At 38.7% G+C, this 26,235-nt stretch overlaps 2 protein-coding genes across 7 annotated transcripts in view; one reads left to right on the top strand and one right to left on the bottom strand.

Moving 5' to 3' along the window:
• LOC105471312 (tripartite motif containing 24) overlaps nucleotides 1-7,537 on the top strand; it is a 124,196-nt gene extending 116,659 nt beyond the window's left edge. For both annotated transcript variants that reach the window (XM_011723738.3, XM_011723737.3), the window contains exons 15-19: nucleotides 1,235-1,563; nucleotides 2,571-2,703; nucleotides 3,745-3,819; nucleotides 5,514-5,663; nucleotides 6,398-7,537. In XM_011723738.3, the coding sequence (XP_011722040.1) occupies nucleotides 1,235-1,563; nucleotides 2,571-2,703; nucleotides 3,745-3,819; nucleotides 5,514-5,663; nucleotides 6,398-6,607 (897 nt within the window). In that variant the 3' untranslated portion in view covers nucleotides 6,608-7,537. The remainder of the gene's footprint in view (nucleotides 1-1,234; nucleotides 1,564-2,570; nucleotides 2,704-3,744; nucleotides 3,820-5,513; nucleotides 5,664-6,397) is intronic.
• Nucleotides 7,538-15,545: 8,008 nt separating this feature from the next.
• LOC105471309 (SVOP like) overlaps nucleotides 15,546-26,235 on the bottom strand; it is a 103,218-nt gene continuing 92,528 nt past the window's right edge. For 4 of the 5 annotated variants that reach the window (XM_011723727.2, XM_011723728.2, XM_011723735.3 and 1 more), the window contains 2 exons: nucleotides 18,987-19,100; nucleotides 15,546-15,878 (listed from right to left, as the gene is read on the bottom strand). In XM_011723727.2, the coding sequence (XP_011722029.1) occupies nucleotides 15,867-15,878; nucleotides 18,987-19,100 (126 nt within the window). In that variant the 3' untranslated portion in view covers nucleotides 15,546-15,866. The remainder of the gene's footprint in view (nucleotides 15,879-18,986; nucleotides 19,101-26,235) is intronic. The other variant, XM_011723731.2, reaches the window with a different exon arrangement.

Below are 26,235 nucleotides of genomic sequence, written 5' to 3'. Positions count from 1 at the left end.
CAAGATAATTCTTAAGTACTTATTCTCAGGAAGATATTTGATAATATGTATCATCAAAAATATAGTAAAACAAGAAAGAAGAAGATACAAGATTCCAAAAATGGAATCTGACACAGAAGAAAAAGGCAACCCACAGTACAGCAGCAGCAGCTTGTGCAGTAGTCTCTAGCAGGAAGACATAGGACTCCAAAGGGAGAAAAATGCTTCAACAGTATTGAGAATCTCCTGCTGGAGATTGTGAGAATCACATAGAAATAGGTACCTGAAAAAATAAGGTAATTACAGAGTCTTAGTAAAAACAAAAAGTTGTACAAAAAGAAATGTCATAGTACATTTTGTGGGTCTACAGTGAACAATATTTACATAATAATGATATAAAGAAACACCTGAGTACAAATGTAACGAAAAACTGTGACGCAATCAGGATATAACCTAAATATGTATGCATTTAACCAAAAATTGTGATTTTCAGAATACTTAACCAGTACAGACAAATACTAGTCAGTTGGAATAGATACTGGCAATAAATAGTTACACCGGTACCTACCAACTAAAAAAAGCAATGCTTAATAAAAACTAAGTTAAAGGGATGAGGTGAATGGTGGTTTTGTGTGTGTCTGAATGGAAGGACAGGGTTGGAGAGTCAGGATGTAAAAACCTAATCTCCTGATCTTCACTAGCAAGGATTATAGATGTATTGCAATCTTTAACAGTCATTTTATTTAGAAATATGGAGGTAGATGGCAGAAGAAAAAGCTAGGTTTGAAAATAGTACTTCTAAGGAATGAGTGCTTTTAACTATATCTACGTTTATTACCTTGAAGTTTTTGAAAACATTTGAAGGAGACTGTTCTTGTTATAGATTTGAAATTTTTACCATCCTGGGCTTCAACAGAAAGTTTAGATTCATCTTACAATTTGTGTATCTTAGGTATAATTTGAATGAACAGCTCCAGTGAGGTGTATATATAGGTCATGTGACTGACTTCCACACTACCCAACCCATTCTCGAATTTCTGTAGCCATCCCCAGACTCAGATTTGTTTTCTCTATTTTGATATTTTTCAGTAGAGGTCCATGTCTTCTATACCAGTTAGCAGTAAACATATACTGTTCTCATGAAGATTCCTTTGAAGCAGCCAGGTGCTCACTAGAGAGTGGTCCTACAGCTCAGAATTGCATTAGTGATAAAATTTTTTAAACACCAGTTAAATATATATTTTTTCTACTACAGGCCAATTATCCAAGAAGCATACTCACCTCCCTGCTCTTAAATAGCAGTCAGAGCTCTACTTCTGAGGAGACTGTGCTAAGATCAGATGCCCCTGATAGTACAGGAGATCAACCTGGACTTCACCAGGAGAATTCCTCAAATGGAAAGTCTGAGTGGCTGGATCCTTCCCAGAAGTCACCCCTTCATGTTGGAGAGACAAGGAAAGAGGATGACCCCAATGAGGACTGGTGTGCAGTTTGTCAAAACGGAGGGGAACTCCTCTGCTGTGAAAAGTGCCCCAAAGTATTCCATCTTTCTTGTCACGTGCCTACATTGACAAATTTTCCAAGGTAAGATAGTACTTCCCTTCCCACATTCTTTTACTCTAAACTTTTGAAGATTACTTAAATGAAATTCTACTTGGCACAAATGTATACTCCAAAATCCCAGTGAATAGTCTAGGTTTTCCCATACCTTTCCGCTTATTCCTTGTGCTTCTTTCAAGAAATTAATCATTCAGCCTGAGCAACACAGGGAGACCCTGTCTCTACAAATTAAAAAATTAGCCAGGTGTGGTAGTGCATGCCTATAGTCCCAGCCACTCAGGTGGCTAAGGTGGGAGGATTGGTTGAGCCTGAGAGGTCAAGGCTGCAGTAAGCTGTGATTGCACCACTGCACTCCAGACTGGGCAACAGAGCAAGACCCTCTCCCTAGTCATTATAAAAAGAAAATAAATAACAGGCCCTTTAAATTATCACAAGGTGTCACCATAAGGAACAATGTCCTTAGGCATAACAGCTACCAGTTTATTATGTCTTTTTTCCAGGCATCAAACTGTATCATTTACAAGTATTTCAAGTAAATTCTCAAACCCTATGGGGATGATGATCATCATCCTGACCAAGATGGTTAAGAGCCATTGGGTTGATCTCTCAGTTCTTGGAAGGCTATACTTTTGAAAATTTAATTTTATAAACTTAGAGTAACAAGAACAGTACAAAGAGCTTTTCTGATTTCTGAATCCTTTGGAGGAAAAAAATTCAATTATGCCCTAGATATGTGAGCCCTAGATTAATGTGTTAATTTGTCTAGGTGGTTTTTTTGGTTGTTGTTTTTTCATATATGTATCTCACACCTTCTTAACTAGATTTTGATGTTAGACCCTTGCATTATATTTCTGCTGTTTCCTCTCAGCATGGTACAGTATACCTAGTGGTATGTGGTAAATGCTGAGTGATAAAATTCATGCCAAATAAACAATTCTGTATCATAGATGTCATGGAGGAGGTGGGAAAGGGAAATAGTGAAGAGAGGAAATGATGCATTAGAAATTCAAAAGTACATTGTCCCCCTACAGTGGAGAGTGGATTTGTACTTTCTGCCGAGACTTATCTAAACCAGAAGTTGAATATGATTGTGATGCTCCCAGTCACAACTCAGAAAAAAAGAAAACTGAAGGCCTTGTTAAATTAACACCTATAGATAAAAGGGTAAGTCTTTGAGCATTTCCAACCTAGCATGTTAGACAATTTTTTGGTAAGATGCATTATTGTACTGTGGTGCCTTTCATCAGAGAGGTGTATATCCATCCAGATTTTATACTGATCCTTTTTATTTAGGAGTTTTTTTTTTTTTTTTTACAAAGGTATAACTTTCTTTAAATTTAAAAAAAAGTCACAGAATTTTGTGTGTTTTTTATAGAAGCTTATTGTACCTGAACAAGATGGAGTATGTAGCCTAGACTTTTAAATTTAATCTACCTTAAGTAAATTTCTATTTTGTTTTATTTCTACCATAGATAAGTTTTTTCCTCAGAATTGCCACCAAGGAGCTGGGTTTTTTCTTTACTCTTCCTGGAAATAATTCTTTTTTTTTAACTGAATGGGACTAGACTTATGCATCAAAGCCAACTGATACATTTAACTGTAAATAACATTTACAGCTACCAAGTCAACACTTTGTTACCAAAAAAACGCCTTTGCTAAATTATTAAATAGAACAATCAATATGAAAGTTGTCATGCAAGAGGGGACGTGCCCATTCACTGCCAGTACTACTCAGTGGTTACTGGGATAAACCCATAAGCAGGGAAGTATAAATAGCAGAGCACATGGTTGGACCTTCTGCATGCAGAGAGGTGCCTTAGGTCTGTATGCACATTGAGAAGGTCCACCTCCAGTTCTCCTGAGAGACATATGTTCTTCCTTTAATGGAGTATTATTAATTTATAATACACAGACTGGAGCAATAAGTGCAAATTTATTGTTAGAAAACTTCAAATGGGTTTCTAGTGATTGTTAGTTCATTCAATTACAGGGCCTGCTCCCAAATATCATATATACCCTAAATTGTCAAGTAGTACAGTTCAGTTAGATTGGGAAGGAGAACAAAACTCCAAGAATCAATAATTTTTTTGTATTTATCTGAGTTTAAATTTTTAGTCTGATACTTTGGAACCTCTGAGATTGTTATTTAAAATAAGCTGTGAATTCATTGTTTTATATTTTATGTTTTTATTTATTTTTGCTTAGAAGTGTGAACGCCTACTTTTATTTCTTTACTGCCACGAAATGAGCCTGGCTTTTCAAGACCCTGTTCCTCTAACTGTAAGTATTAATGTCATTTTGTGCATGTTTACACAGTGGAATGCTTTTCTGGAATTTTTATTTATGAGAATCTAGCTTATATACCATTTTCTAGTATTTTTTAATCTAAACCTTAAATCTTAATAATACATACTGAATGCTTTGATTCTATATAGGTACATTTTTAGTAAGTGGCCCAAAACTTGTGTTCATTTCTCAGGTATTCTTTCGTCTTTTCTCGTCTATTTTACTTAGTACTGGGGTGTTTGGGGTGATTTCTGTTAATTGTCTGTATCTCAGGAGTTTTAGGCATGTTTCCAAAGCTGTTGGAAAAAAACTTTGTTTGAAATAAAGACATCTCTCCCTGCTAAATTTTCCATACTTATTTTTATTTATAGGTCCAGACTTCAAGTAAATAAGTAGACTCTACCAATACAAAAAAGTTGAGGTTCATATTGAAAGTTTGATGTGACTTTAATGCATAATTTTAGGGTGCTGGAAAGGGCCTGGTACCCCAAAAAAGTATTCTAATGTCTGAACCCAGGAGGCGGAGGTTGCAGTGAGCCGAGATCACGCCATTGCACTCCAGCCTGGGCAACAAGAGCAAACCTCTGTCTCCAAAAAAAAAAAAAAAAAAATTAATTTGTTCTACAGTTTGATAAATCTCAGATTAGTACAAAGTTAGAAGAGTATCAGCTTAGTAAATACATTCAGCTGATAAACAGCTTCTTTCTTAAGAACAGGTTTGGAGAACCTGATATAGGAAATAAATACTTCCAGGGAGAAGGCTCGTTTGTACCCAAAAGAGGCAGGGTATTGAATTGTGCTTTCTGTTATCCTGGCTTAGAGTTATGTTATTAATATCAACAGCACTGACAAAGTAGCCCCCTTTTTCTTAATAAATACCATCTCATTTAGTCTGTATAAAATGTTGTGAGCTTGGCAGGATTATTCCTATCTGGAATATGAAGAAACTGAGGTTAAGTAACTTACCCAGGACTGTGATACTGAGCAGCAGAGCTGGGGATTAAACCCAGATTCGAAGTCCTTCTTCCTCTTTACCACATGTTATATAAATACATGCAGCAAAAACATGTCAGATTCTACTAGAAATGATATTATTTCTAGTAATTGCTTTTTGTTTAATAATGAAAGAAAATCTAGATGATTTAAGAGAGAATATGTGAAGACAAGTTTTTTCATTAAAAATAATTGGGACTGGGTGCAGTCGCTCATGCCTGTAATCCCAGCACTTTGGGAGGCAGATTGCTTGAACCCAGGAGTTTGAGACCAGCCTGGGCAACATGGCAAAACCCCATCTCTATAAAAAATACAAAAATTAGCCAGCTATGTTAGCACATGCCTGTAGCCCCAGCTACACGAGAAGCTGAGGTGAGAGGATCACTTAAGCCCAGGAGGCAAAGTGCAGTGAGCCGAGATTGTGTCACTGCACTCCAGCCTGGGTGACAGAGCAAGACCCTGTCTCAAAAACAATAATTGGTTAAACTTCTTGGAAAAAGTAACACAAACCTTTACCAGTATGTATGTGGAAGGCAGTGGGCACTTGTAAACACTGTTAAATGGGTTTCTTTACTAATGACAGATAGCACAGAGAAAAGCAATGAGAACATTCTGAATTTTAGAGCACATCTCATAGACTATATTTAGGACAAGGTAGAATTTAGCTATTTATAACATCTCATTTTTTTTTAAAGGTGCCTGATTATTACAAAATAATTAAAAATCCAATGGATTTGTCAACCATCAAGAAAAGACTACAAGAAGATTATTCCATGTACTCAAAACCTGAAGATTTTGTAGCTGATTTTAGATTGATCTTTCAAAACTGTGCTGAATTCAATGAGGTGAGGCTAGGGGAGGGGAGGGGCAGGAAGGAATAGCAGTGTGAAAATCATTTTATACTAAACACCGTGTCAACATAGGAGACCAAGATGTCTGAGTTAGAAAAAATTTCCAACTTTTCAGATCAGGGAATGCAGGAGAGAATTCAGATAACTATCCACATTTATATTCAAAGGTTTATTAGATGGTGATGGAAATGTAAATTACAGCTGATAACGGAAAGACAAAATATTTTTCTCTGACCTAAAATTATTCTTTATGATTCCCACCTTTATTTCTTATTTTTATGTTGATCTTGAAATATTAAGGATGTGGGCCAAATAGCTCTAATTTAAAAATTTCTCATCTGTCAGTTCATCTAAACATCTGTCAGACTTAGGACCTTTTGCTGCTAGGTGGTTTGTTCTCTGTTACTCATTGTAAGAGTACTACATTTAATTTGTTCTAAAAATACCTGGTTCATGATCCTATGGTTATGGAATCCTAACTGATATATCTTTGGCAATACAGTCCTACCATTACCACCTTCTTTTAGAATAATCCAGTCTTTTACTTTTTTCCACACTTATGAATCTTTTATTTTAGCTGGCCTTCTATACAGAGACTTTGTCTAGTCCTAGACTATTATTTATTTCAATGACTATGCATGAACATTTTTCAAAACAGCACATTAATATATATAATCTCACAAGTCAAAAATGTCTTCTTTACTCATATTTTTATTTTTACTCAACAGCCTGATTCAGAAGTAGCCAATGCTGGTATAAAACTTGAAAATTATTTTGAAGAACTTCTAAAGAACCTCTATCCAGAAAAAAGGTTTCCCAAACCAGAATTCAGGAATGAATCTGAAGATAATAAATTTAGTGATGATTCAGATGATGACTTTGTACAGCCCCGGAAGAAACGCCTCAAAAGCATTGAAGAACGCCAGTTGCTTAAATAATATGCAGCACCACTAGCTTGTGCTGGTTTTTAGATTTTTTTTTGTTTTCAAAAAAACCATTTGTCAGTAATTTAACATCACTACAAAGAAGAGTTTGTGACTACTCTGATCTCTGTTTTGGACGTTTACTAGACTTTGATTTCCTTAATAGCCCATTTCTGTTAACCTCTTATCACTAAGAAAGAAGGAGATGAATGGAAGAAAGAAAATGGAGAGAAGGAAAAAAGGATGGAAGAAAAAAGGATGGAAGAAAGAAGCATTGAAAACAAAGACATTCTTCCCCCTTCTTGGATTTTTAAACCACAATCTGGAGCGATAGCTGCTGTAGAAAGGAAATAGACTTTGTATGAACTCTTCAGTTGAAAAGTATACGTGGTTTGGATGTGTGCGTTAATTCAGTTTTAGAAATTAATACCACTACCCATGAATTATATGGCCTGACAATGTGAGTTAGGTGTACTGTACTAAAGAACAGTACTCCGCAAACATGAGTGGTAACAAGAGTTCCATCCCAGGAGGCCAAACGGTGCAACAGAAGGGTAGGTTAGATGCTATTAAGAAGGCACCTAATAGTACATCATGTAAGATGGCAACTGTATTAAAGAAAAATCCGGAAAACAAATTTTGTTTGATTTTTGTTTTTTGTTTTTATCTTGTCTGTAGAGGTGTTTGGTATAGGTTTTCAAGGCCACTTTTTATACATTTCTAGATCTAGATTTTCAACTTCTTCCACTGAGGGAAGTATACACATTTGGTTTTGCTGTGTGTCTATGTGAGGTTTAACTGTACAGGTGATCCTTTTACAACAAGCCTCATTGTTTGCAGTATAGCTGTTAGTGGAACTATCCAAAATATAAATACAGCAGCGTGCACTGTATTTGATGTGAGGTTTCTTCATCTACTGGGCATTAAATATAAGTTCCTCTGAAAGGGACTCGTTTTTGTGGTTTTCATCTGTCTGTAATTTGGAATGAAAATGTGTTGTGGGATTTTGGGAGCAGGCAGTTGGGGGGAATTAATAGTGATTTTTTTTTCCTGAAGCATCTAATGTTTTTCTTTCGAGAGTCAGAACATCAAATTTAATCTTTGATCTGACTTCTGATTTTATTCTCCTGATAGAGATACAAAAGACCTATCTTCTGAGGACAAGCATATTCTCAATGTGCCAGACCTACCCGGTTCAACTGATCTAGATAGAAGAAAATTGCTGTGCCATACACTAATCCAGCATTTGACACAATACCTAAATGGTTTGCCGAAGTTAATCTTAATTTATAAAACATTAACTGGAGTAAATTTTTCTCCTTAGGATGATAGAATAAAAAGAGCTGACTTTAAAGAAGGCTATTATTTGCATTATATCACCTCCCATAAATTTAACATAGAAGACTTGGTTTTATCTACATGGCTTTACTTCTTAAAGTGGAAAATACCCTGTGGCTAATTCATTGGGTTTTCAGGTATTGCTAAAGATAAAATATAGGGAGAAAATAACTTGTTAGCAATAGCTTCCCGTTGTTTATATATAGGTCTTGTTCATAATATGTCAATTACGTATTGTTAAAAAGTCCTAATCGCTTTTCCAAATATGTGTTACATGGTAATGTTTGTCATTATCGTTTTAAAGTTGCATTTGACATTTGTTCTCCAAAGAGTGTTTGAACAGATTTTGATAACAGTGCACACACCTTTTGTCTTTTTTTGCTCCAGCATTTTATTTTTAGCACAGCAGCTGTGGAGCTTTTGCTAATTATTTTATTGTTGGTATCTTAGAATACTGTTCGTCTGACAGTTTATTCTTCCATACTTGTCTCCCGAGTTAAAACAGTTAAATTATTTAACAACACAGTTAAATTATTTTGAGAATCATTACAAAAGGGAGTTAGAACTTGTCAGAGTAAAACTGTAATTTCCTAAATGTGACTAATGAACCCCCAACTGTCACTATTACATTCAGTGCCATATTTATCTTTCAAAACAGTATTTGTTTCACCCTAACCATCTTTGGCTGAATGAAAGGCAGTTGAGAACCATCTTTTCGTCATACATAATATATTAAAATATAATTATATTTAAAGTAAAGGTCTTGGGGCCGGGCACAGTGGCTCACGCTTGTAATCCCACCAGCACTTTGGGAGGCCAAGGTGGGCAGATCACAAAGTCAAGAGTTTGAGATCAGCCTGGCCAACATGGTGAAACCCCCGCTCTACAAAAAATACAAAAATTAGCCGGGGATGGTGGCATGCACCTGTAATCCAAACTACTCAGGAGGCTGAGACAGGAGAATCATTTGAACCCAGGAGGCAGAAGTTGCAGTGAGCCAAGATCTCACCATTGCACTCCAACCTAAACAAAAAGTAAAGGTCGGGTTTCTCTCTGTAAATAGCCCTTGTGTAATGGTCTTTAGATTAATATCCTTTGACTTTATTAATAAGTACCTGTGTGCCCAAGTGGATCTCAGTTAAGTCATCCTTAAATTCTATTCAAATAGAAATAAATTATAAAATGAGCCTAACTATAACCTACACTCATTTATCAAGCATTCCCCCAAAAGTTCAGTGCAATTCAGGTACCCTTGACCTAAACTTGTACACTCCAATGTACATCTTTGATAAACTCTGGAAGATTTCCCTCTGGATTTGGGATCAGGAGCCCAGTGGGCCCCATTGCTGAATGTTTACCACACCTTTGGCTAGGGCTTATGGATGAGCAGACTACGTGGAAGCTAGGATTTACTCAGTTCCACCTCACTGACAGCTTTTCTAGGGGCCAAGCAACTGACTTTCCTGCGTAAGGAAGCCCAAGTACTCGACCAGTGACATATATGGCCATTTGGCAAAAGTATAAATGGATGGATGTAGACCATATTGAATGCAGAATACATTTTAGATCAGTATCTGGCATTGCAATCATTTTGCCTTTTGAATTAACATGCCCTGCTTGTCTTTTCTGAATGTAAGGGTAGGAAAGTAGAAGGTACTAAAAAGGAAATGTAGTTTTAGTTTCTTTTCTAAGCTAAAGAACTGGCTTTACTACTACTATATTTTACTACCACACAGTAGTATAGATGTAGTATAACTTGGTTAGGAATGCTTTCCCAAAGGTTACCTCCATAGTCAAAAGGGTGAGTATACAGCTGATTCTTCCATTTATGAAACTGCATTTCAATATCCTATGCTGCTACTGTGCTTAGACACTTAGTTACATTTGAGTTCCAAGGAGAGAGAGTGAGAACAGGAACTCCTCCTCTTGCTGAGCTCTGGTCCAAATTAATGTGAATGCCAAAAGTAAATTGCTGTATATGAATAAAAGGTTTTAGGTTTAAATTGAAGATATATTCATTTTAAGGTTTATATGTATTGGTTGTGAATGAGAGAAATTGAGTGATCTGATTGGCCATTAAAATTACGGTAAACAGGCCAGGTGCAATGGCTCATGCCTGTAATCCTAGCAGTTTGGGAGACCGAGGTGGGTAGATCACCTGAGGTCAGGAGTTCAAGACCAGCCTGACCAACATGGTGAAACCCCATCTCTACTAAAAATACAAAAATCACCCAGGTGTGGTGGCACATACCTGTAATCCTAGCTGCTCAGGAGGCTGAGGCAGGAGAATCAGCTTGAACCCAGGAGGCAGAGGTTGCAGTGAGCTGAGATCACACCATTGAACTCCAGCATGGGCGTCAGAGCAAGACTGTCACAAAAAAAAATTATGGGGAAAGGCCACGCGGTGGCTCATGCCTGTAATCCCAGCACTTTGGGAGGCCGAGGCTGGTGGATCACCTGAAGTCAGGAGTTGAAGACCAGCCTGGCCAACATGGTGAAACCCCGCCTCAACGAATATACAAGAAAATTAGCTGGGCATGGTGGTGGGTGCCTGTAATCTCTGCTACTTTGGGAGGCTGAGGCAGGAGAATCACTTGAACCCAGGAGGTGGAGGTTGCCGTAAGCCGAGATCACACCATTGCACTCCAGCCTGGGCAACAAAAGCGAAACTCTGTCTCAAACAAAAAGAAAAGAAAAAGAAATTATGGTGACCACGTGTTCAACCATCTGATTTCTTATTGAAATTGAGCTCCTCCTTTTAAATAACCATTTATATATTTTTAAAAGTATTTTATAGCCCTATGTAAATTAATAGTTGATGTCTTTTTATAAATGTTTATTGCATATTCATCTTGAATGTGAATTTACTGTTGTAATTCACATACTGGTGTTATGTTTCTGAGTGAGAATAACGCTAGCCAATCAGATCACAGATTTTTCCCCATGAAGGTTTTACTTATTGAGAGGGACATCTGAGGTAGTAGTCTTCATTTTTAATTTTTGGGGGCAGATTGGTGCTTTGGTTTTAATAAAAATTAACTTTGATGGATTTTTACTGTCAATATTTTACCACAAGGATCTTTTAATGGAAAAATTACTGAATATTACTTCAGCAGAGTTCTAACTTCTTTGAGCCTCCGTTACTACTCCTGTTGTTCCCCTAGCTGTAACACTGATACATATAGGGGCAAGCTACTAGTCCATAAATAGCTGTAATAGGAAAACAGTTTTTTTAAATTCTAACACATGTATTTCACCGGCCTTAAAAGATTTTTTAAAAATTGACAGGAAGGAAAGCGGGTGGTAAATATCTTGGATTATTCTGCCTCATACCAGCCACTCCCAAACTAGAACCAAAGATGCCATGAAAACTTCTACTTGTCTGGAAGTTATTTGGGGAAGGAGGGAAAGACACAGAGTGGGGACTTTTGGGAGTCACTTAAAAAATTTAGCTATGTTAATTCCACTTGTAAAGTTTGAAAGGTTTTGATTCTTATAATTTCTGAGAATTACTATGTTTTAAATTTACTATTGGATATTTAACAGATCTTTCATGGGGCCAACCTATTTGCTTCCTTAATTTTCAAATTAAGTCCTAATTTGAGTCCTAAAAAAATCTTTCCTTGTTAGTTGCAAGTTAAACATTTAATAAAATTATTTTCCCATGTTTCCACATGTGGTATGGAATAAAGGCTGTTTTAACATTCCCTGCAAGATACTTGGGAATATGGATTCTTTGCCTATGTACTAATGCCTTTAACCCCAAGATAACTGAACCAGAAAATTCAGTCAGGAATCTTTCCATTGCAGATGACTGAATCCCAATTGCCATTGCTTTGAGGGAGAGGATAGAATATACGGATCAACCAGAGTTAAGCCCTCCTCACCTTTTAAATGAAAATGTACTGACCTAAGAAGTGGCATTTCTCCAAGGAAAAATCAGGGTGTTCTCTATTATTATTATTATTTTTTTAGGCAGGGTCTCCCTCTGTCATCCAGGCAGGAGTGCAGTGGGACCATCATGGCTCATTGCAGCCTCCATCTCCTGGGTTCTGGCGATCCTCCTGCCTCAGCCTCCCAAAGTGCTGGGATTACAGGCATGAGCCACCGCATTCAGCCCAGGGTGTTCTTAACAAGAAGCAAAAACAAACTAGGCCACCAAGTACCAGACTTTGACGGTGATGCTGGTTTATCTGACTGGTCCTTTTAGGGATTTACTAATGAGGTTGTATGTTAAGAAAACCCTAGGTACAAACAGTTCAAAATAAATATTTTGGCATTCATATTATAAAAGTTTTTGCAAAATTTCAGGCCAATATTCCTAATGAACAGAAGTGTGAAAATCCTCAGTAAAATACTGGCAAACCGAATCCAACAGTACATCAAAAAGCTTACCCACCACGATCAAGTCAGCGTCATCCCTGGGATGCAAGACTGGTTCAACATACGCAAATCAATAAACGTAACCCAGCATATAAACAGAACCAAAGACAAAAACCACATGATTATCTCAATAGATGCAGAAAAGGCCTTCAACAAAATTCACCAGCCCTTTATGATAAAAACTCTAGGTACTGATGAAACATTTCAAAATAAAAGCTATTTATGACAAACCCACAGCCAATATACTGAATGGGCAAAAACTGGAAGCATTCCCTTTGAAAATGCCCAAGAAAAGGATGCCCTCTCACCACTCCTATTCAACATAGTATTGGAAGTTCTGGCCAGGGCAACCAGGCAAGAGAAAGAAAGAAAGGGTATTCAATTAGGAAAAGAGTAAGTCAAGTTGTCTCTGTTTGCAGATGTCATGATTGTGTATTTAGAAAACCTCATCGTCTCAACCCCAAATCTCCTTAAGCTGATAAGCAACTTCAGCAAAGTCTAAGGATACAAAATCAATCTACAAAAATTATAAGCATTTCTATACACCAATAACGACAAACAGCACCAAATCATGAGTGAACTCCCATTCACAATTGCTACAAAGAGAATAAAATACCTAGGAATACAACTTACAAGCCATTATAGACTGCTTTAAAGAGACTCTAGAAGGCTGAACAGCAATTAAGAGAAAAAACAAATGCATAAACGCATAAACCTTAGTTGCTTTCTACAGCATACATAACCTTAAGAGTTTAGCGTGCACGGGTGTGATGTCTTGCATGCATGGAATGGTTTCAAAACAAATAGCATGTAAGTAGAGGCATACAACAGAGATTGCGGTTTCAGTTCCAGACCACTGCAATAAAGCAAATATCACAATAAAAATGGTCACAAATAGTTTGGTTTCCCAGTGCTTATAAAAGTTATGTTTATACTGTAGTCTATTAAGTGTGCAATAGCATTATATCTAAAAAATCTACATACCTTAATTTTCTTTCACCAAATAGCTTCTCACATATCTTAATTTTGAAATAATTCATTACGGAGAAGTGCAATCATCTAAGCCTTCAGCACGTCAATCTTTTGCTGATGGAGAGTCTAGCCTCAATATGGATGGCTGCTGACCGTTCAGAGTAGCAGTTGCTGAGGGCTGGGGTGGCTGTGGCAATTTCTTAATGAAGTTTGCTGCATCAGTGGACTCTTCCTTTTATGAAAGATTTCTCTGTAGCACATGATGCTGTTTGATAGTATTTGACCCACAGTAGAACATCTTTCAGAATTAGAGTCAATCTTCTCAAACTCTGCCACTGCTTTATCAACTAAGTTCATATAATATTCTAAATCCTTTGTTGTCATTTCCACAATGGTCACAGCATCTTCACCAGGAGTAGACTCTACCTCAAGAAACCACTTTCTTTGCTCATCCACAAGAAGCAAGTCCTCATCTGTTCAAGTTTGAGATTACAGCAATTCAGTCACATCTTCAGTCTCCACTTCTAGTTCTCTTGGTATTTCTGTCACATCTACAGTACCTTTCTTCACTGAAATCTTGAACCCCTAAAAGTCATTTGTGAAGGTTCAAATCAATGTCTTTCTCACTCCTGAGTTATTCTGACTCTTCCCGTGAATCACAGATGTTCTTAATGGCATCTAGAATGGTGAATTGTTTCCGGAAGGTTTTCTGTTTACTTTGCCCAGATTCATCAGTGGAATCACTATCTGTGGCAGCTATAGCTTTATGAAATATATTTCTCAAATAATAAGACTTGAAAGTCAAATTTACTTCTTGATCTATGGTCTACAGACTGTGTGTTTTGTTAACAGACATTAAATTATCGAGATCTTAGGTGACTAGGTGCAATGTCAGTGAGCAGTAATGTTTTAGATGAAGTTCTTTTTTTGAACGATAGGTCTCAAAAAATGGGCTTAAAAATTCACCATGCCGTAAACAGATAATTCCATCATCTAAGCATTGTTCTATGTATAAAGTACAGGCAGAGTAGATTTAGCGTAATTCTTAAGGGCCCTTGAATTTTGAGGTCAATGAGCATTGGCTGCACCAGCTGCATTAGTCCCTAATAAGAGAGTCAGTCTATTCTTTGAAGCCAAGCATTAACGTGTAACTATAAAGTCCTAGTTGGCATCTTCTTCCAATAGAAGGCTATTTTATCGACACAAAAATCTGTTTAGTGTAACTACCATCAGTGATTTTAGCTAGATCTAAATAACTTGCTATAGTGTCTCCATTAGCACTTGCTGCTTCACCTTGCACTTGCCTTCACAGAGAGGTAGGGTCTTGCTCTATGTTAGGTTTTGGCTTAAGGGATTGTTGTGAATAGTTTCATCTATCCAGACCAAACTTTCTCCACGTTAGCAATAAGGCTGTTGTGCTTTCTTATCATTCGTGCATTTTACTAAACCAGACCCTTCAAGAACTTTGTGCATGCACAACCTAGCTGTTTGGCAGAAGAGGCCTAGCTTTGAGCCTGTAGCTTTCAACATACCTTCCTCACTAAGCTTCATCATTTGTAGCTTTTGATTTAAAATCAGAAATGTGCGAGTCTTCCTTTCACTTGAACATTTACAGGCTATTGTAGGGTTATTTGGCCTAATTTCAATAGTACTGAGTCTCAGGGGATAAGAAGGCCTAAGGAAAAGGAGAGAGAAGGGGGAACATCCAGTAGGCAGAGCAGTAAGAACACACATGTATCAATTAAGTTTGCCTTCTTACATGAGTGTGGTTAGTGGCACTCTCAAAACAATTACAATAGTAACGTCAAAGATCACCAATCACCACAACAGATGACCAAAATAGGACAGAGACACAGTGAGTACATGCTGTTGGTAACAGTGCAATATATGGAAGCACAATAAAATAGGACAGGCCTGTAATTACATGATGGCGAAAAGCTTGCTGCGTTCTTTAATCTTTATCAAGAGAATCAAAGACTCCCCCTATAAAAAAATAAAATTAGAGACAGGGAATGTAAGGGGTAAAATTGGTTTATTCCCTGCTTCTTGGTGATTATGTGTAATACTCATTCTAATGTAAGCATTTATGAATAAGCAATTTTCATCAAACTATGGAGGCTGTAAGTTACATAGGCGAATTTGAATTTGAACTTGATGGCTATTCTAGTTGTTTTGAAAATGATATCATCCCAGGTTCTTGCCTTAGCTACAAAATTTCAGTTCAAGTTTAGCTACAAACCTCATGGGAGAATATCAAATATAAGTTTAAAATTTAGTATTTATTCATATAAAGGTTTACAGACTTGATTTCAAGGAATAAAAGCCATCTTTCCCCCACCATCTCCCTTTCACACCCCTTTGAAAGCTTAAGTTATATTTTATAAAAGTACTTTATATATTGTCCCTCAAGGAAGAGATCAATACAGAGTTACCTACCCCATTCCCATATATGCCTTTAAAAAAAAAAAATCACTTTACTAATTACCGAGTAGCATACAGAAGTAAAACCAAGTTTTAAAAAATGCACCAGTTCTGAAGATAGAATTCATTTTTCTCATCTGGTAGACAGCTTTGCAGGTCTTCATTTAATTTGCTGGAAGAAAGTTATTTAATAGATCAGTAACAGACTTTTAAAAAGTCTTGTCCATTCATACTCAGCTGATATTTTAGTAACAGAAGATTCTGTAATAAAAAATTATTAGGAGGGAAGATCCTAGCATTTACCTTAGTGTATCTGAAGATATAATGCTAACTTTTTTATTCTAATATAATGCAGACGTCATTTAGAAAAATTCATATTTTATATAGATTATATATACATTATATGTATACTATATACATGCATATATATACACGTGTGTGTGTATATACATATATAATTTTTTTTTTTAGAGACAGGGTTTCACCATGTTGGCCATGCTGGTCTCAAACTCCTGACCTCAGGTGATCCACCTGCCTCAGCCTCCCAAAGTGCTGGGATTACAGTTGTGAGCCACTGCACCTGACCAGTATTCTCTTTCTAGATAGCGTTTTAGATTTTTAGTTTACCAGACTCCTCAAATCAGAGTTTCTTAGAGTAGTTGTAACACAGAATCAATACCACTTTAAAATTATTGACCAGGTTGGTTCATCCAAATTATTAGGATGTTGTCTGTGTGTGTTGTTGGAAGGAAGTTAAGATTTTTGACATGTTCTTATAAACATTTCTAGAAGCTGTATTGGTGTCAGTTAGGTGGTTTCATATGGTAACCACTCACAACACTGAAGTAAGGGGAGTGGGTGTGGCTGTGTATTTTAAGATTTTTCCCAAAGACATGTAGCCAGTTAGTGGCAGTCATCAAGGGATACATGCCCAGACAATTGTATGTGTTGAACCTACTTGTTTGTTTAAAAGGTTATAAACAATCATGCAGAATCATTTCCCCATAGTGCTAAACCCAAGTCCCACTCAACAGAAGAGGAAAAGTCTTCTAGGTAGATATGACTTGAATAGGAGATTCTAGATGCTAAGTCAGGTTTCCACTTATATGTATCATTATTTGCAAAATTAAGTAACACTAAATTCCTATTTCCTTAGTGTTACGGTCTGGTTTAAATTGTAGCCTCACTACAATATTAGTGTGCTCCTTTATACAAGTTGCTCAACTTGTGTCTTAGTTTCCTCATTTGTATAAAGGATCTGATCATCCTTTTGCTTATAATTAAAAGGAAGCATATCGATCATCTAAGTCTCTGGCTTTAAGCACTCAGTGACTGGATCACCTTTCCAAGTAAGGAACCTAAACAAAGCCCTAAATTCACAATTACATAATAGATCACCTAATCTGATTAAAATGCAATATTACATTAAAAATAAACTAGCCTTAAAGATAGGCAAACTAGGCCGGGTGCGGTGACTCACACCTGTAATCCCAGCAATTTAGGAGGCCAAGGCAGGTGGATCTCTTGAGGTCAGGAGTTCGAGACCAGCCTGGCCAACATGGTGAAACCCCATCTCTACTAAAAATACAAAAATTAGCTAGGCGTGGTGGTGGGTGCCTGTAATCCCAGCTACTCGGGAGGCTGAGGCAGGAGAATCACTTGAACCCAGGAGGCGGAGGTCGTAGTGAGCTGAGGTCACACCACTGCACTCCAGCCTGGGCAACAGAATGAGACTCTGTCTCAAAAAAAAGCTTAGTTTTTTTTTTTTTTTTTTTTTTTTTTTTTGAGACAGAGTCTCATTCTGTCGCCCAGGCTGGAGAGCAGTGGCATGAACTTGGCTCACTGCAACCTCCACCTCCCAGGTTCAAGAGATTCTCCTGCCTCAGCCTCCCGGTAGCTGGGACTACAGGCATGGCTAATTTTTGTATTTTTAGTAGAGACGGGGTTTCAGCATATTGGCCAGGCTGGTCTCGAACTCCTGACTTCAGATAATCTGCCCACCTCAGCCTCCCAAAGTGCTGGGATTACAGCCGTAAGCCACTGCACCCGGCTGCCTTTTTAATACTCAATAGTGCCTTCCTTGTATCTACTCACAGAAACAAAACATATCAGTATCAAAACAAATATGAATGCATACAAGGTTTACAGTGAGTAGGACGTAGCAGAGAGGGCAAGTTACACTCAGCCACAGAAGCACCATGACTCTACAGCCTCAGGGAGAGGTGGCATCTCAGGGTCAACTAAACTATGTGACCAGTGGCCTAACCCAACCATTCTCCCCCTTCCCCATAAGCACCCACACACGCCCTTGTAAACCAGCTACAAGCTTTGTGTTGAAGACAGGAAGACATCAGACCCACCACCTGTACTTGGAGGTGACCATCCTTCACTGAATCCAACCATAAGGGCAGGGGTAGGAGAGGCCCTCTCTTCAACTTTGAGCCTGGAAGGATGCCTTATACTTTTGAGGTAGGGGTGTGTGTGCGCGTGTGTGTCTGTGTGTGTGTGTGTGTATATATATATATATTTTTTAATGTACTTTGCAAAATAGAGTGAGCAGTCAGTCCTGCTGTTAGTATTGGAAAGCGACTGGCACAACATTGGAGCTTTTGACTCAATTCTTCCCAGAGGGACCAGAGGTAAATGAAGCTGGACCAACACATGAAGACCATGTGACCCCAAGGACAACACAAATAGCTGTTGCAGCTCTGCCAGTCACTTTCAGCTCTGCAGTAAGGCTTATATTCAGATAGAAAAGTGGGAAGGGCAGCTGGGCGCGGTGGCTCACGCCTGTAATCCCAACACTTTGGGAGGCTGAGGCAGATGGATCACGAGGTCAGGAGATCGAGACTATCCTGGCTAACATGGTGAAACCCCGTCTCTACCAAAAATACAAAAAATTAGCCGGGCGTGGTGGCACGTGCGTTTAGTCTCAGCTACAAGGGAGGCTGAGGCAGGAGAATCGCCAGGAGGTGGATGTTGCAGTGAGCCAAGATCGTGCCACTGCACTCCAGCCTGGGAGACAGAGTGAGACTCTGTCTAAAAAAAAAAAAAAAGAAAAAGAAAAAGAAAAGTGGGAAGGGTAGAATCCCGAGGCCTCTACAACTGTCACTAGGAAAAAAAAAAAAAAAGTTCTTGTTATTCAAACCGCAACTTTACAGAAAGAAACTTGATATGAATTACCAGTTATCTTAACTACAGTGATGCCCATATACCAAGTTCATTTCCTCTGGGCAAAAGCGGTAGTCGAAAAGACTTCAGAGCTCCCTGCATCACTCACCTGGAGGGCCCGTCCTTTTGTTTCAATGGGGAGAGTAAACGCAGAAATGGCACATACAACACAGACAGACGAGAAGAGACACAGGGCCCCCAGTATTGAAGCACTCATAAGAACCTGCAAGTCACAAGAGAATTACTCACTTTATTATGCTTCAGTCACCTCTAAACTGTTCTTTATGTGAAAGGGAAACTACGGAGTCACTTCACTAACATGGTCCTTTACAGCCATTCTGCAGGTTGTACCCTTCCTGACAAATTGATTTATCTGAGCCACTCTGGTGTAGTCATTTTGTGTGATTAGGCCAAGAGCAGGGACCGGCATTAACACGCGTTGGCCAGGTAAGACCCCTCTTGGCACCCACCTGTCAGTCATCTCCAGAGCCAAGTTTTGATATCTGGAGAAGACGGGGGATCTGCCCGTTTTCCCACCCCCTTTCTCATACCAATTCAGCTTGCTTAACTTCTAACTCTCACTTCACGCTATATCCTCTCTCTGCCAAATATCCATTATCCCTTCAGTCCTGACAGCACGAAACAGGCAAAAGTTTTTGTTTTTGGAAGAGATGTTATCTCAGGGTCTCTGAAAGGATTGCTAATGTGTCTTGTCTCTGGTTATGGAGTTGTGTGACAAGCCTTGTGTGACACCAGAACTCTTTGGTGTCAATTTTTCCACAGTAACTGGGTTTCTGTCCATCTGAACACACACTTTGGCCTGGATCTTTTCATGCAGATACTGGCTAATTCAGATACTCCATCTCATACTTCAGTTTCTCTTGGTCTGTGTTCTTGGTAGTTCTCCATGAATCTCACAACAACAGTAAAGTATGAAGTGGTTAACCAACAGCAAAGCTCTCTAGAATCATAGAATAACATATTATAATTTAGAATGACCTAGAAACTATCTGGCTGAATACAATTTCTTCCCTTTACAGATGAGCCTAGACTAAGTGACTAGTCTCAGTAACTACTTGTCCAAAGTCACATACAGATCCTGACACACAGCCTGGTGGTACCACCACCACTTAGGTTCCCTTATGATACACAATTTGGGAGTATACCTCCTGTGTTTCAGGGCTGCTGCCTTCCAAAACACTAAATAATTCCACTCACCATGCAAACAGAACCCACAGCATTGATCTCACTAATTATTTTGCAATTGCCCTAGCAAGTTATAGGTACTATGCTGATTTTTTTTCTCCCAAAATTACAATTTTGCCCTAACAGGAGTTTGTATAACGTGTGTGTGTGTGTGTGTGTGTGTGTGTGCGCGCGCGCGTGTACGTATGTTTACTGCTGGAAGTCTCGGAAGCAAGCCCAGAAAAGGGATAGAAACCAAAAGGCCAGGCAGTCTGAGCTAAGATCAGATCATGCCATAATTAGGCACGTGTCTAGATTCTGTCATTATTGCTGCTTCTATTACTGGACACCAAAATTCTCGCCACCACCAGAACGAATCCTAAACTATCCCCACTTTATATCCTTATACCACATTTAAAGTCCTAGGTAGTGTGAGACCCAGATGAGTTGAGTTTGGGTCACCTACCTGTGCTCCAGCAGTCACGGTCAGGGAGAGTAACTGCCTAGGCGTTCTGGCTTCCCTGAAGCTTCGTAACAAGACTCCACAATCCATTAGATGTTACCAGATATTTTTTCGATAAATTCTACCTAAGTTTACTAAAGTCAGTTTCTACTGTTTGTAAGCAAGAACTCTGAGTAATACCTGATTATAAAAATAATATTGGAAATTTGTTAAAATGCAGATTTTCAGAGACCACTCCAGATTTACTAGATCAAAAGTAAAGAGATCTGTTGTTAATCTCTTCTTCTAAAAAGCAACCCAGACTAGGGATAGAGAGACATTACATAATGACACAAGGGTCAATCCACCAAGAAGACGCTGCTATACTAAAGGTTATACATCAAACAAAAGAGCTTCAAAATACATTCAGCAAAACTGTTAGAAATAAAAGGAAAAATAGACATCCACAAATACATGGAGACTTTAATACTCCTACCTCAACAATTGATAGAACTATTAGACAGCAAATCAGCATAGAATTTTATGACACCATCAAGCAATGGGATCTAAATGACAGTTGTAGGACAGTCCACCCTATAACAGCAGAATACACCTTCCGTTCAGGTGCCCACTTAACGTTCACCAAGATAAGCCATATCCAGGGCCCTAAAACGAACCTCAACAGATTTAAAAGAATTGAAATCATAGAGTGTGTTCTAGTCCTAAAAGGATGTCAAGCTAAGAACAGGTAACAGCAAAATCTGCAAACACTTCTGTGTAATCCACGCACTAAAGAAGTCTCAAGAAAAATTAAAAATACATGGAATGGAATGAAAACACAACATGTTAAATTTATAGGACAGAGCTAATAGGAACAAAAACAGAGTACTTAGGAATAAACTTAACAAGAAATGTATAAGAAAATTATTCTTAAAGCCAGAACTGTCTTTCTGAGATCTAATTCCAAGGACTTCTCCACAGCTAAGTGAGATGCCTCACACCAGTATTAGATGATTCTTTGTGTGGACAGAACAGAGTATTTTCATCTTGTATTTAAAGCAATTTGTTGGCTTCGGCTCCTCACCACTTTCTATACTAGTCTCCCATTCACGTCCCTAGTAATACCTATGCAAAAAAGAAAAAGCTGATGATGAAACCCACAGGTTTAAGAGCTTAAATCTCAAACTTTGTTACGAGTAACAGGAGTGTGCTGAGAGGGCAAGCAATAAAACAAGTCATACCAAAAAGCCACATTGCTCTCTCCTAAGCCCCAACCCCACTCCACTCCTGTGGCCGGTGGTCCAAACAGAAAATAACTGGAGAAGACGAGGAGGTCAAAGGATCAGGGAACTAAGCATTATGTGAATTCACCAGCAAGATGTACAGAACACTTGTGTTTACATTGTTTTTATGGAACTAGCAGAATAAAACTGATCTATTTTAAAAATGAAAAAAAAAATTATAACTCTACCAAGTACATAAAAACATCTATTTCAGTTCTTAGGAAAATACAATCTTATAAAAATATAATCTTCACCAAAACAATCTGTAGTTCTAATAGAAATTAAAATGCCAACAGGATTTTGAAAAAACACAAATTCTAAAGTTAACTTGGCTAGGCAGAGTAGCACGCACCTGCAGTCCCAGATACTTGGGAGGTTAAGGCAGAAGGACCACTTAAGGCCAGGAGTTAGAGGCTGTGGTGTTCTATAATTGCATCTGAGAAGAGTCCCTGTAATTGTACTCCAACCTAGCGGGATCCGTCTCCAAAAAATAATAATAGTAAGAGATACAGAAATGTCAAAAGACAAATTACCACAAACTTTTTAAATAAACTGGATTCCTTATGTAGTAAAGTTAATTTGAAATAATTAACATATAACAAATTAGGCAACTTCTGAAAACATGTGGAGGTACAGGGAGTCGGAGGAGTTATTTACCTAGGAGAAATTAAAGTGCAGTCATTAGCAGTGTAGCGTTGGTGCTGGAATAAAGAGATCATCAGTAAAGCAGTGAGTCACAAAATAGATCCAAACATCTATGGGCATTTGGTTTATTATATAACAGGGACATGTTTAATCATTTGAGGGGAGACAGACAAGGATGACTGATGGCCTCAGAGCAGCCAGCTAGGCATTGTTTTGTTGCTTTTTAAAGCTAGATCCTTACTTCAGGCCTTGTGTATAAATAAATTATGAAAAAATCAATTTGCTGGGCGCGGTGGTTCATGCCTGTAATCCCAGCACTTTGGGAGGCCAAGGTGGGTGGATCACCTGAGGTCAGGAGTTTGAGACCAGCCTGACCAACAAGGTGAAACCCCATCTCTACTAAAAGTACAAAAATTAGCCAAGCATGGTGGTGCACACCTGTAGTCCCAGCTACTTAGGAGGCTGAGACAGAAGAATTGCTTGAACCTGGGAGGCAGAGGTTGCAGTGAGCTGAGGTCACGCCACTGAACTCCAGCCTGGATGATGGAGCGAGACTCCGTCTCAAAAAAAAAAAAAAAAAAAAAGAAAAGGAAAAAAATCAATTTAAAGTTAGATGAAACACTGAAAGCCTCTGAACTTTCAATTTTTATATTTGCAGAAATATGAACAAGTGATGAAGGCCATTGAAGCCTGACAGAAAATAAACACCTTAAGTGAAAATAATTGGTAAATTGACTACATACAAATTAATATTTTGTTTGCCAAAAAACTTGATCATAAAACCAAATTAGAAACAATGTAAAAACATCTGTAGTATGATGACACATGGCTAACAGCCTGTAGAAAAATTGCAAATTACATTAAAAATTTAATAAAATATAAAAAGATAGTAAATGAAAGCTGCTCAAATTGATTAATAATGAACAATGTGCAAATTAAGACAAGATATAATTTATCGTTCACCAGATTGAAAAAGGTTTAAAAACTTGCTATCCCTGGCCAGGCACAGTGGCTCACACCTGTCACTGCAGAGCTTTGGGCGGCTGAGGTGGGAGGATCTCTAGCTAGAGCCCAGGAGTTCATGACCAGCCTGGGCAACACAGGGAGACCCTGTCTCTACAGATAATAAAAAAATCAGTCAGACACAGCAGCACACACCTGTACTCTCAGCTACTCAGAAGGCTGAGGTGAAAGGATCGCTGGAGCCCAGAAGTTTGAGACTGTAATGAGCCATGATTTTGCCATTGCATTCCAGTCTCAGTGACAGAGTGAGACACTGTCTCAAAAGAAAACAAAAATGCTATCCCTTTTGGTGATGATGAAAACAAATGGATGCTTGTTTAACAATGTGTTTATAGACCTGAATAGTCATTTCTCCAAAGAAGCCATACAAATGGCCAAGAGGTATATGAAAATGTGCTCAACCTCACTGATCATCAGGAAAATGAAAATCAAAACCACAGTGAGATATATCACCTCACATGTCTATCACAAAGACAAGATAAGCTTTGGCGAGAATGTAGAGAAAGGAAACCCACTGTCAGTATGAAGCCACTATGGAAAATCCTATTGATATTTCTAAGGACGTTAAAAGTAGTACTACCAGACGATTCAGCAATCCCTCTGCTGGATACACACCCTAAGAAAATAAAATCACCACCTTGGAAAGATATCTGCCCTCCCACCGCAAATGCTCACCGCAGCATTACACAGTAGCCAAAATAAGGAAACAACTCATGTGTCCACCAACAGATGAATAAAGTGTGATATATACATGCAATGAAAGAAGAGTCGGCCTTAAAAAAGAAGGAAATGGGCCGGGCGTGGTGGCTCATGCCTGTAATCCCAGCACTTTGGGAGGCCGAGGCGGGCGGATCACGAGGTCAAGAGATCGAGACCACCCTGGCCAACATGGTGAAACCCCATCGCTACTAAAAGCACAAAAATTAGCCGGGCGTCGTGGCGCTTGCCTGTAGTCCCAGCTACTCAGGAGGCTGAAGCAGGAGAATTGCTTGAACCCAGGAGGCGAAGGTTGCAGTGAGCCGAGATCGCGCCACTGCACTCCAGCCTGGCAACACAGCAAGACTCTGTCTCAAAAAGAAAAAAAAGAAGGAAATGCCATTTGCAACAATTATTCTAAAAACTAATAATAATAATAATCCAAGCACAAACAGACAAATACTGCATGATCTGTCTTACATGTGGAATCTAAAAAAATCAAAAAATAAAAAAAAATCAGATACATAGAATAAAACGATTACCAGGGGTAGGGGAAAATGGGAAAATGTAGGGGAGAAAAAAAGAAAGTGTTTCTAATAAATTGTTATACTAAGAAGTGCATACATTTTAAAAAATATAAAACATAATTTGATAAGATTGGTCATCCACTTTTAAATGTACATTCTTTGGACCTAGAAATTATTCAATAGACTTTTTCTACAGAATTCTGCTTTTCCCCTCCAACATGCTCCTAAGTCACTGCCTTACTTCCCACGTGTCTCTGCCCTATTGTAGAAGCTCTCTCTAACCACCTCATCACCAGCTCCTTTCCCTGTTTTATCTTTTCGTAGCGTTAATCACATCTGATGTATTACCCGACTGTTCATCCCTTGTCCGTTCTCCACTAGTATGTAACTTCAAAGAATCAGACCTTGACTATTTTAAAGTGTCTGGAACATAAAAGGGCTCAATAACTATATGTTAAATGATTAAAATAGTTGCACATGAGCTGGGTATGGTAGTGCATGCTTATAGTCCCAGATATTTGAAGGCTGAGGTGGGACGATCATTTGAACCCAAAGTGTGAGGCTACAGTGAGCCACGATCACTCCTGTGAATAGCCTCTGCAGCCTGGGCAACAAAGCAAGACCCCCTTTTTTGGAAAAAATAGTTGCATGTGGACAGGAATAAAGGCCTGTTGCGCACGAGGTTCAGTTTCCCATGGCTTGTAAATAGCAGAAAAAAATAAAATGGAAACAATGTATTCATTGACAAGGTGATGGCTCTCTAATTACGGCACATCCATGCCAGAGAAATCTATGCACCTACTTAAAAGAATGAGGGTAATCGGCCGGGCGCGGTGGCTCAAGCCTGTAATCCCAGCACTTTGGGAGGCCGAGACGGGCGGATCGCGAGGTCAGGAGATCGAGACCATCTTGGCTAACACGGTGAAACCCCATCTCTACTAAAAAATACAAAAAACTAGCCGGGCGAAGTGGCAGGCGCCTGTAGTCCCAGCTACTTGGGAGGCTGAGGCAGGAGAATGGCGTAAACCTGGGAGGCAGAGCATGCAGTGAGCTGAGATCCGGCCACTGCACTCCAGCCTGGGCGACAGAGCGAGACTCTGTCTCAAAAAAAAAAAAAAAAAAATGAGGGTAATCTACATGTACTGACATAAGATTATTAGTGAGAAAAGGCAGTTGCCATAGATAGATAGATAGATAGATAGATAGATAGATAGATAGATAGATAGATGTGTGTGTGTTTATACACAGACATATCTACATATATATTCACACAGATGTAACTATACACTGTAAAGAGGGGTCTGACTCCATCTGACATTTGCTGATGGTCTTTAAGCCTCACTCCTCTCCCTTTCTTTTGTGTTCCACATCTCGACAAGCTTATGAGAAAGGCTGAGTGCTCCTTCCTTTGTGCTAGCAGGAGATTTAAACCACAAAAGCCCCTGCCCTTGCATAGGCACCCTCACCACGGTTCCACCCTAACCACAGTCCCGTTCCCTTGCTCTCTCAGGCCATTTCTGACCTGCTTGAGAGGTCTGTCCTACTCTCCCAGGACCT

The sequence above is a fragment of the Macaca nemestrina genome, chromosome 4 (genome assembly GCF_043159975.1).
Source record: "Macaca nemestrina isolate mMacNem1 chromosome 4, mMacNem.hap1, whole genome shotgun sequence".
Lineage (NCBI taxonomy): Eukaryota > Metazoa > Chordata > Mammalia > Primates > Cercopithecidae > Macaca > Macaca nemestrina.
This window is presented reverse-complemented; position numbering and strand designations above follow the sequence as displayed.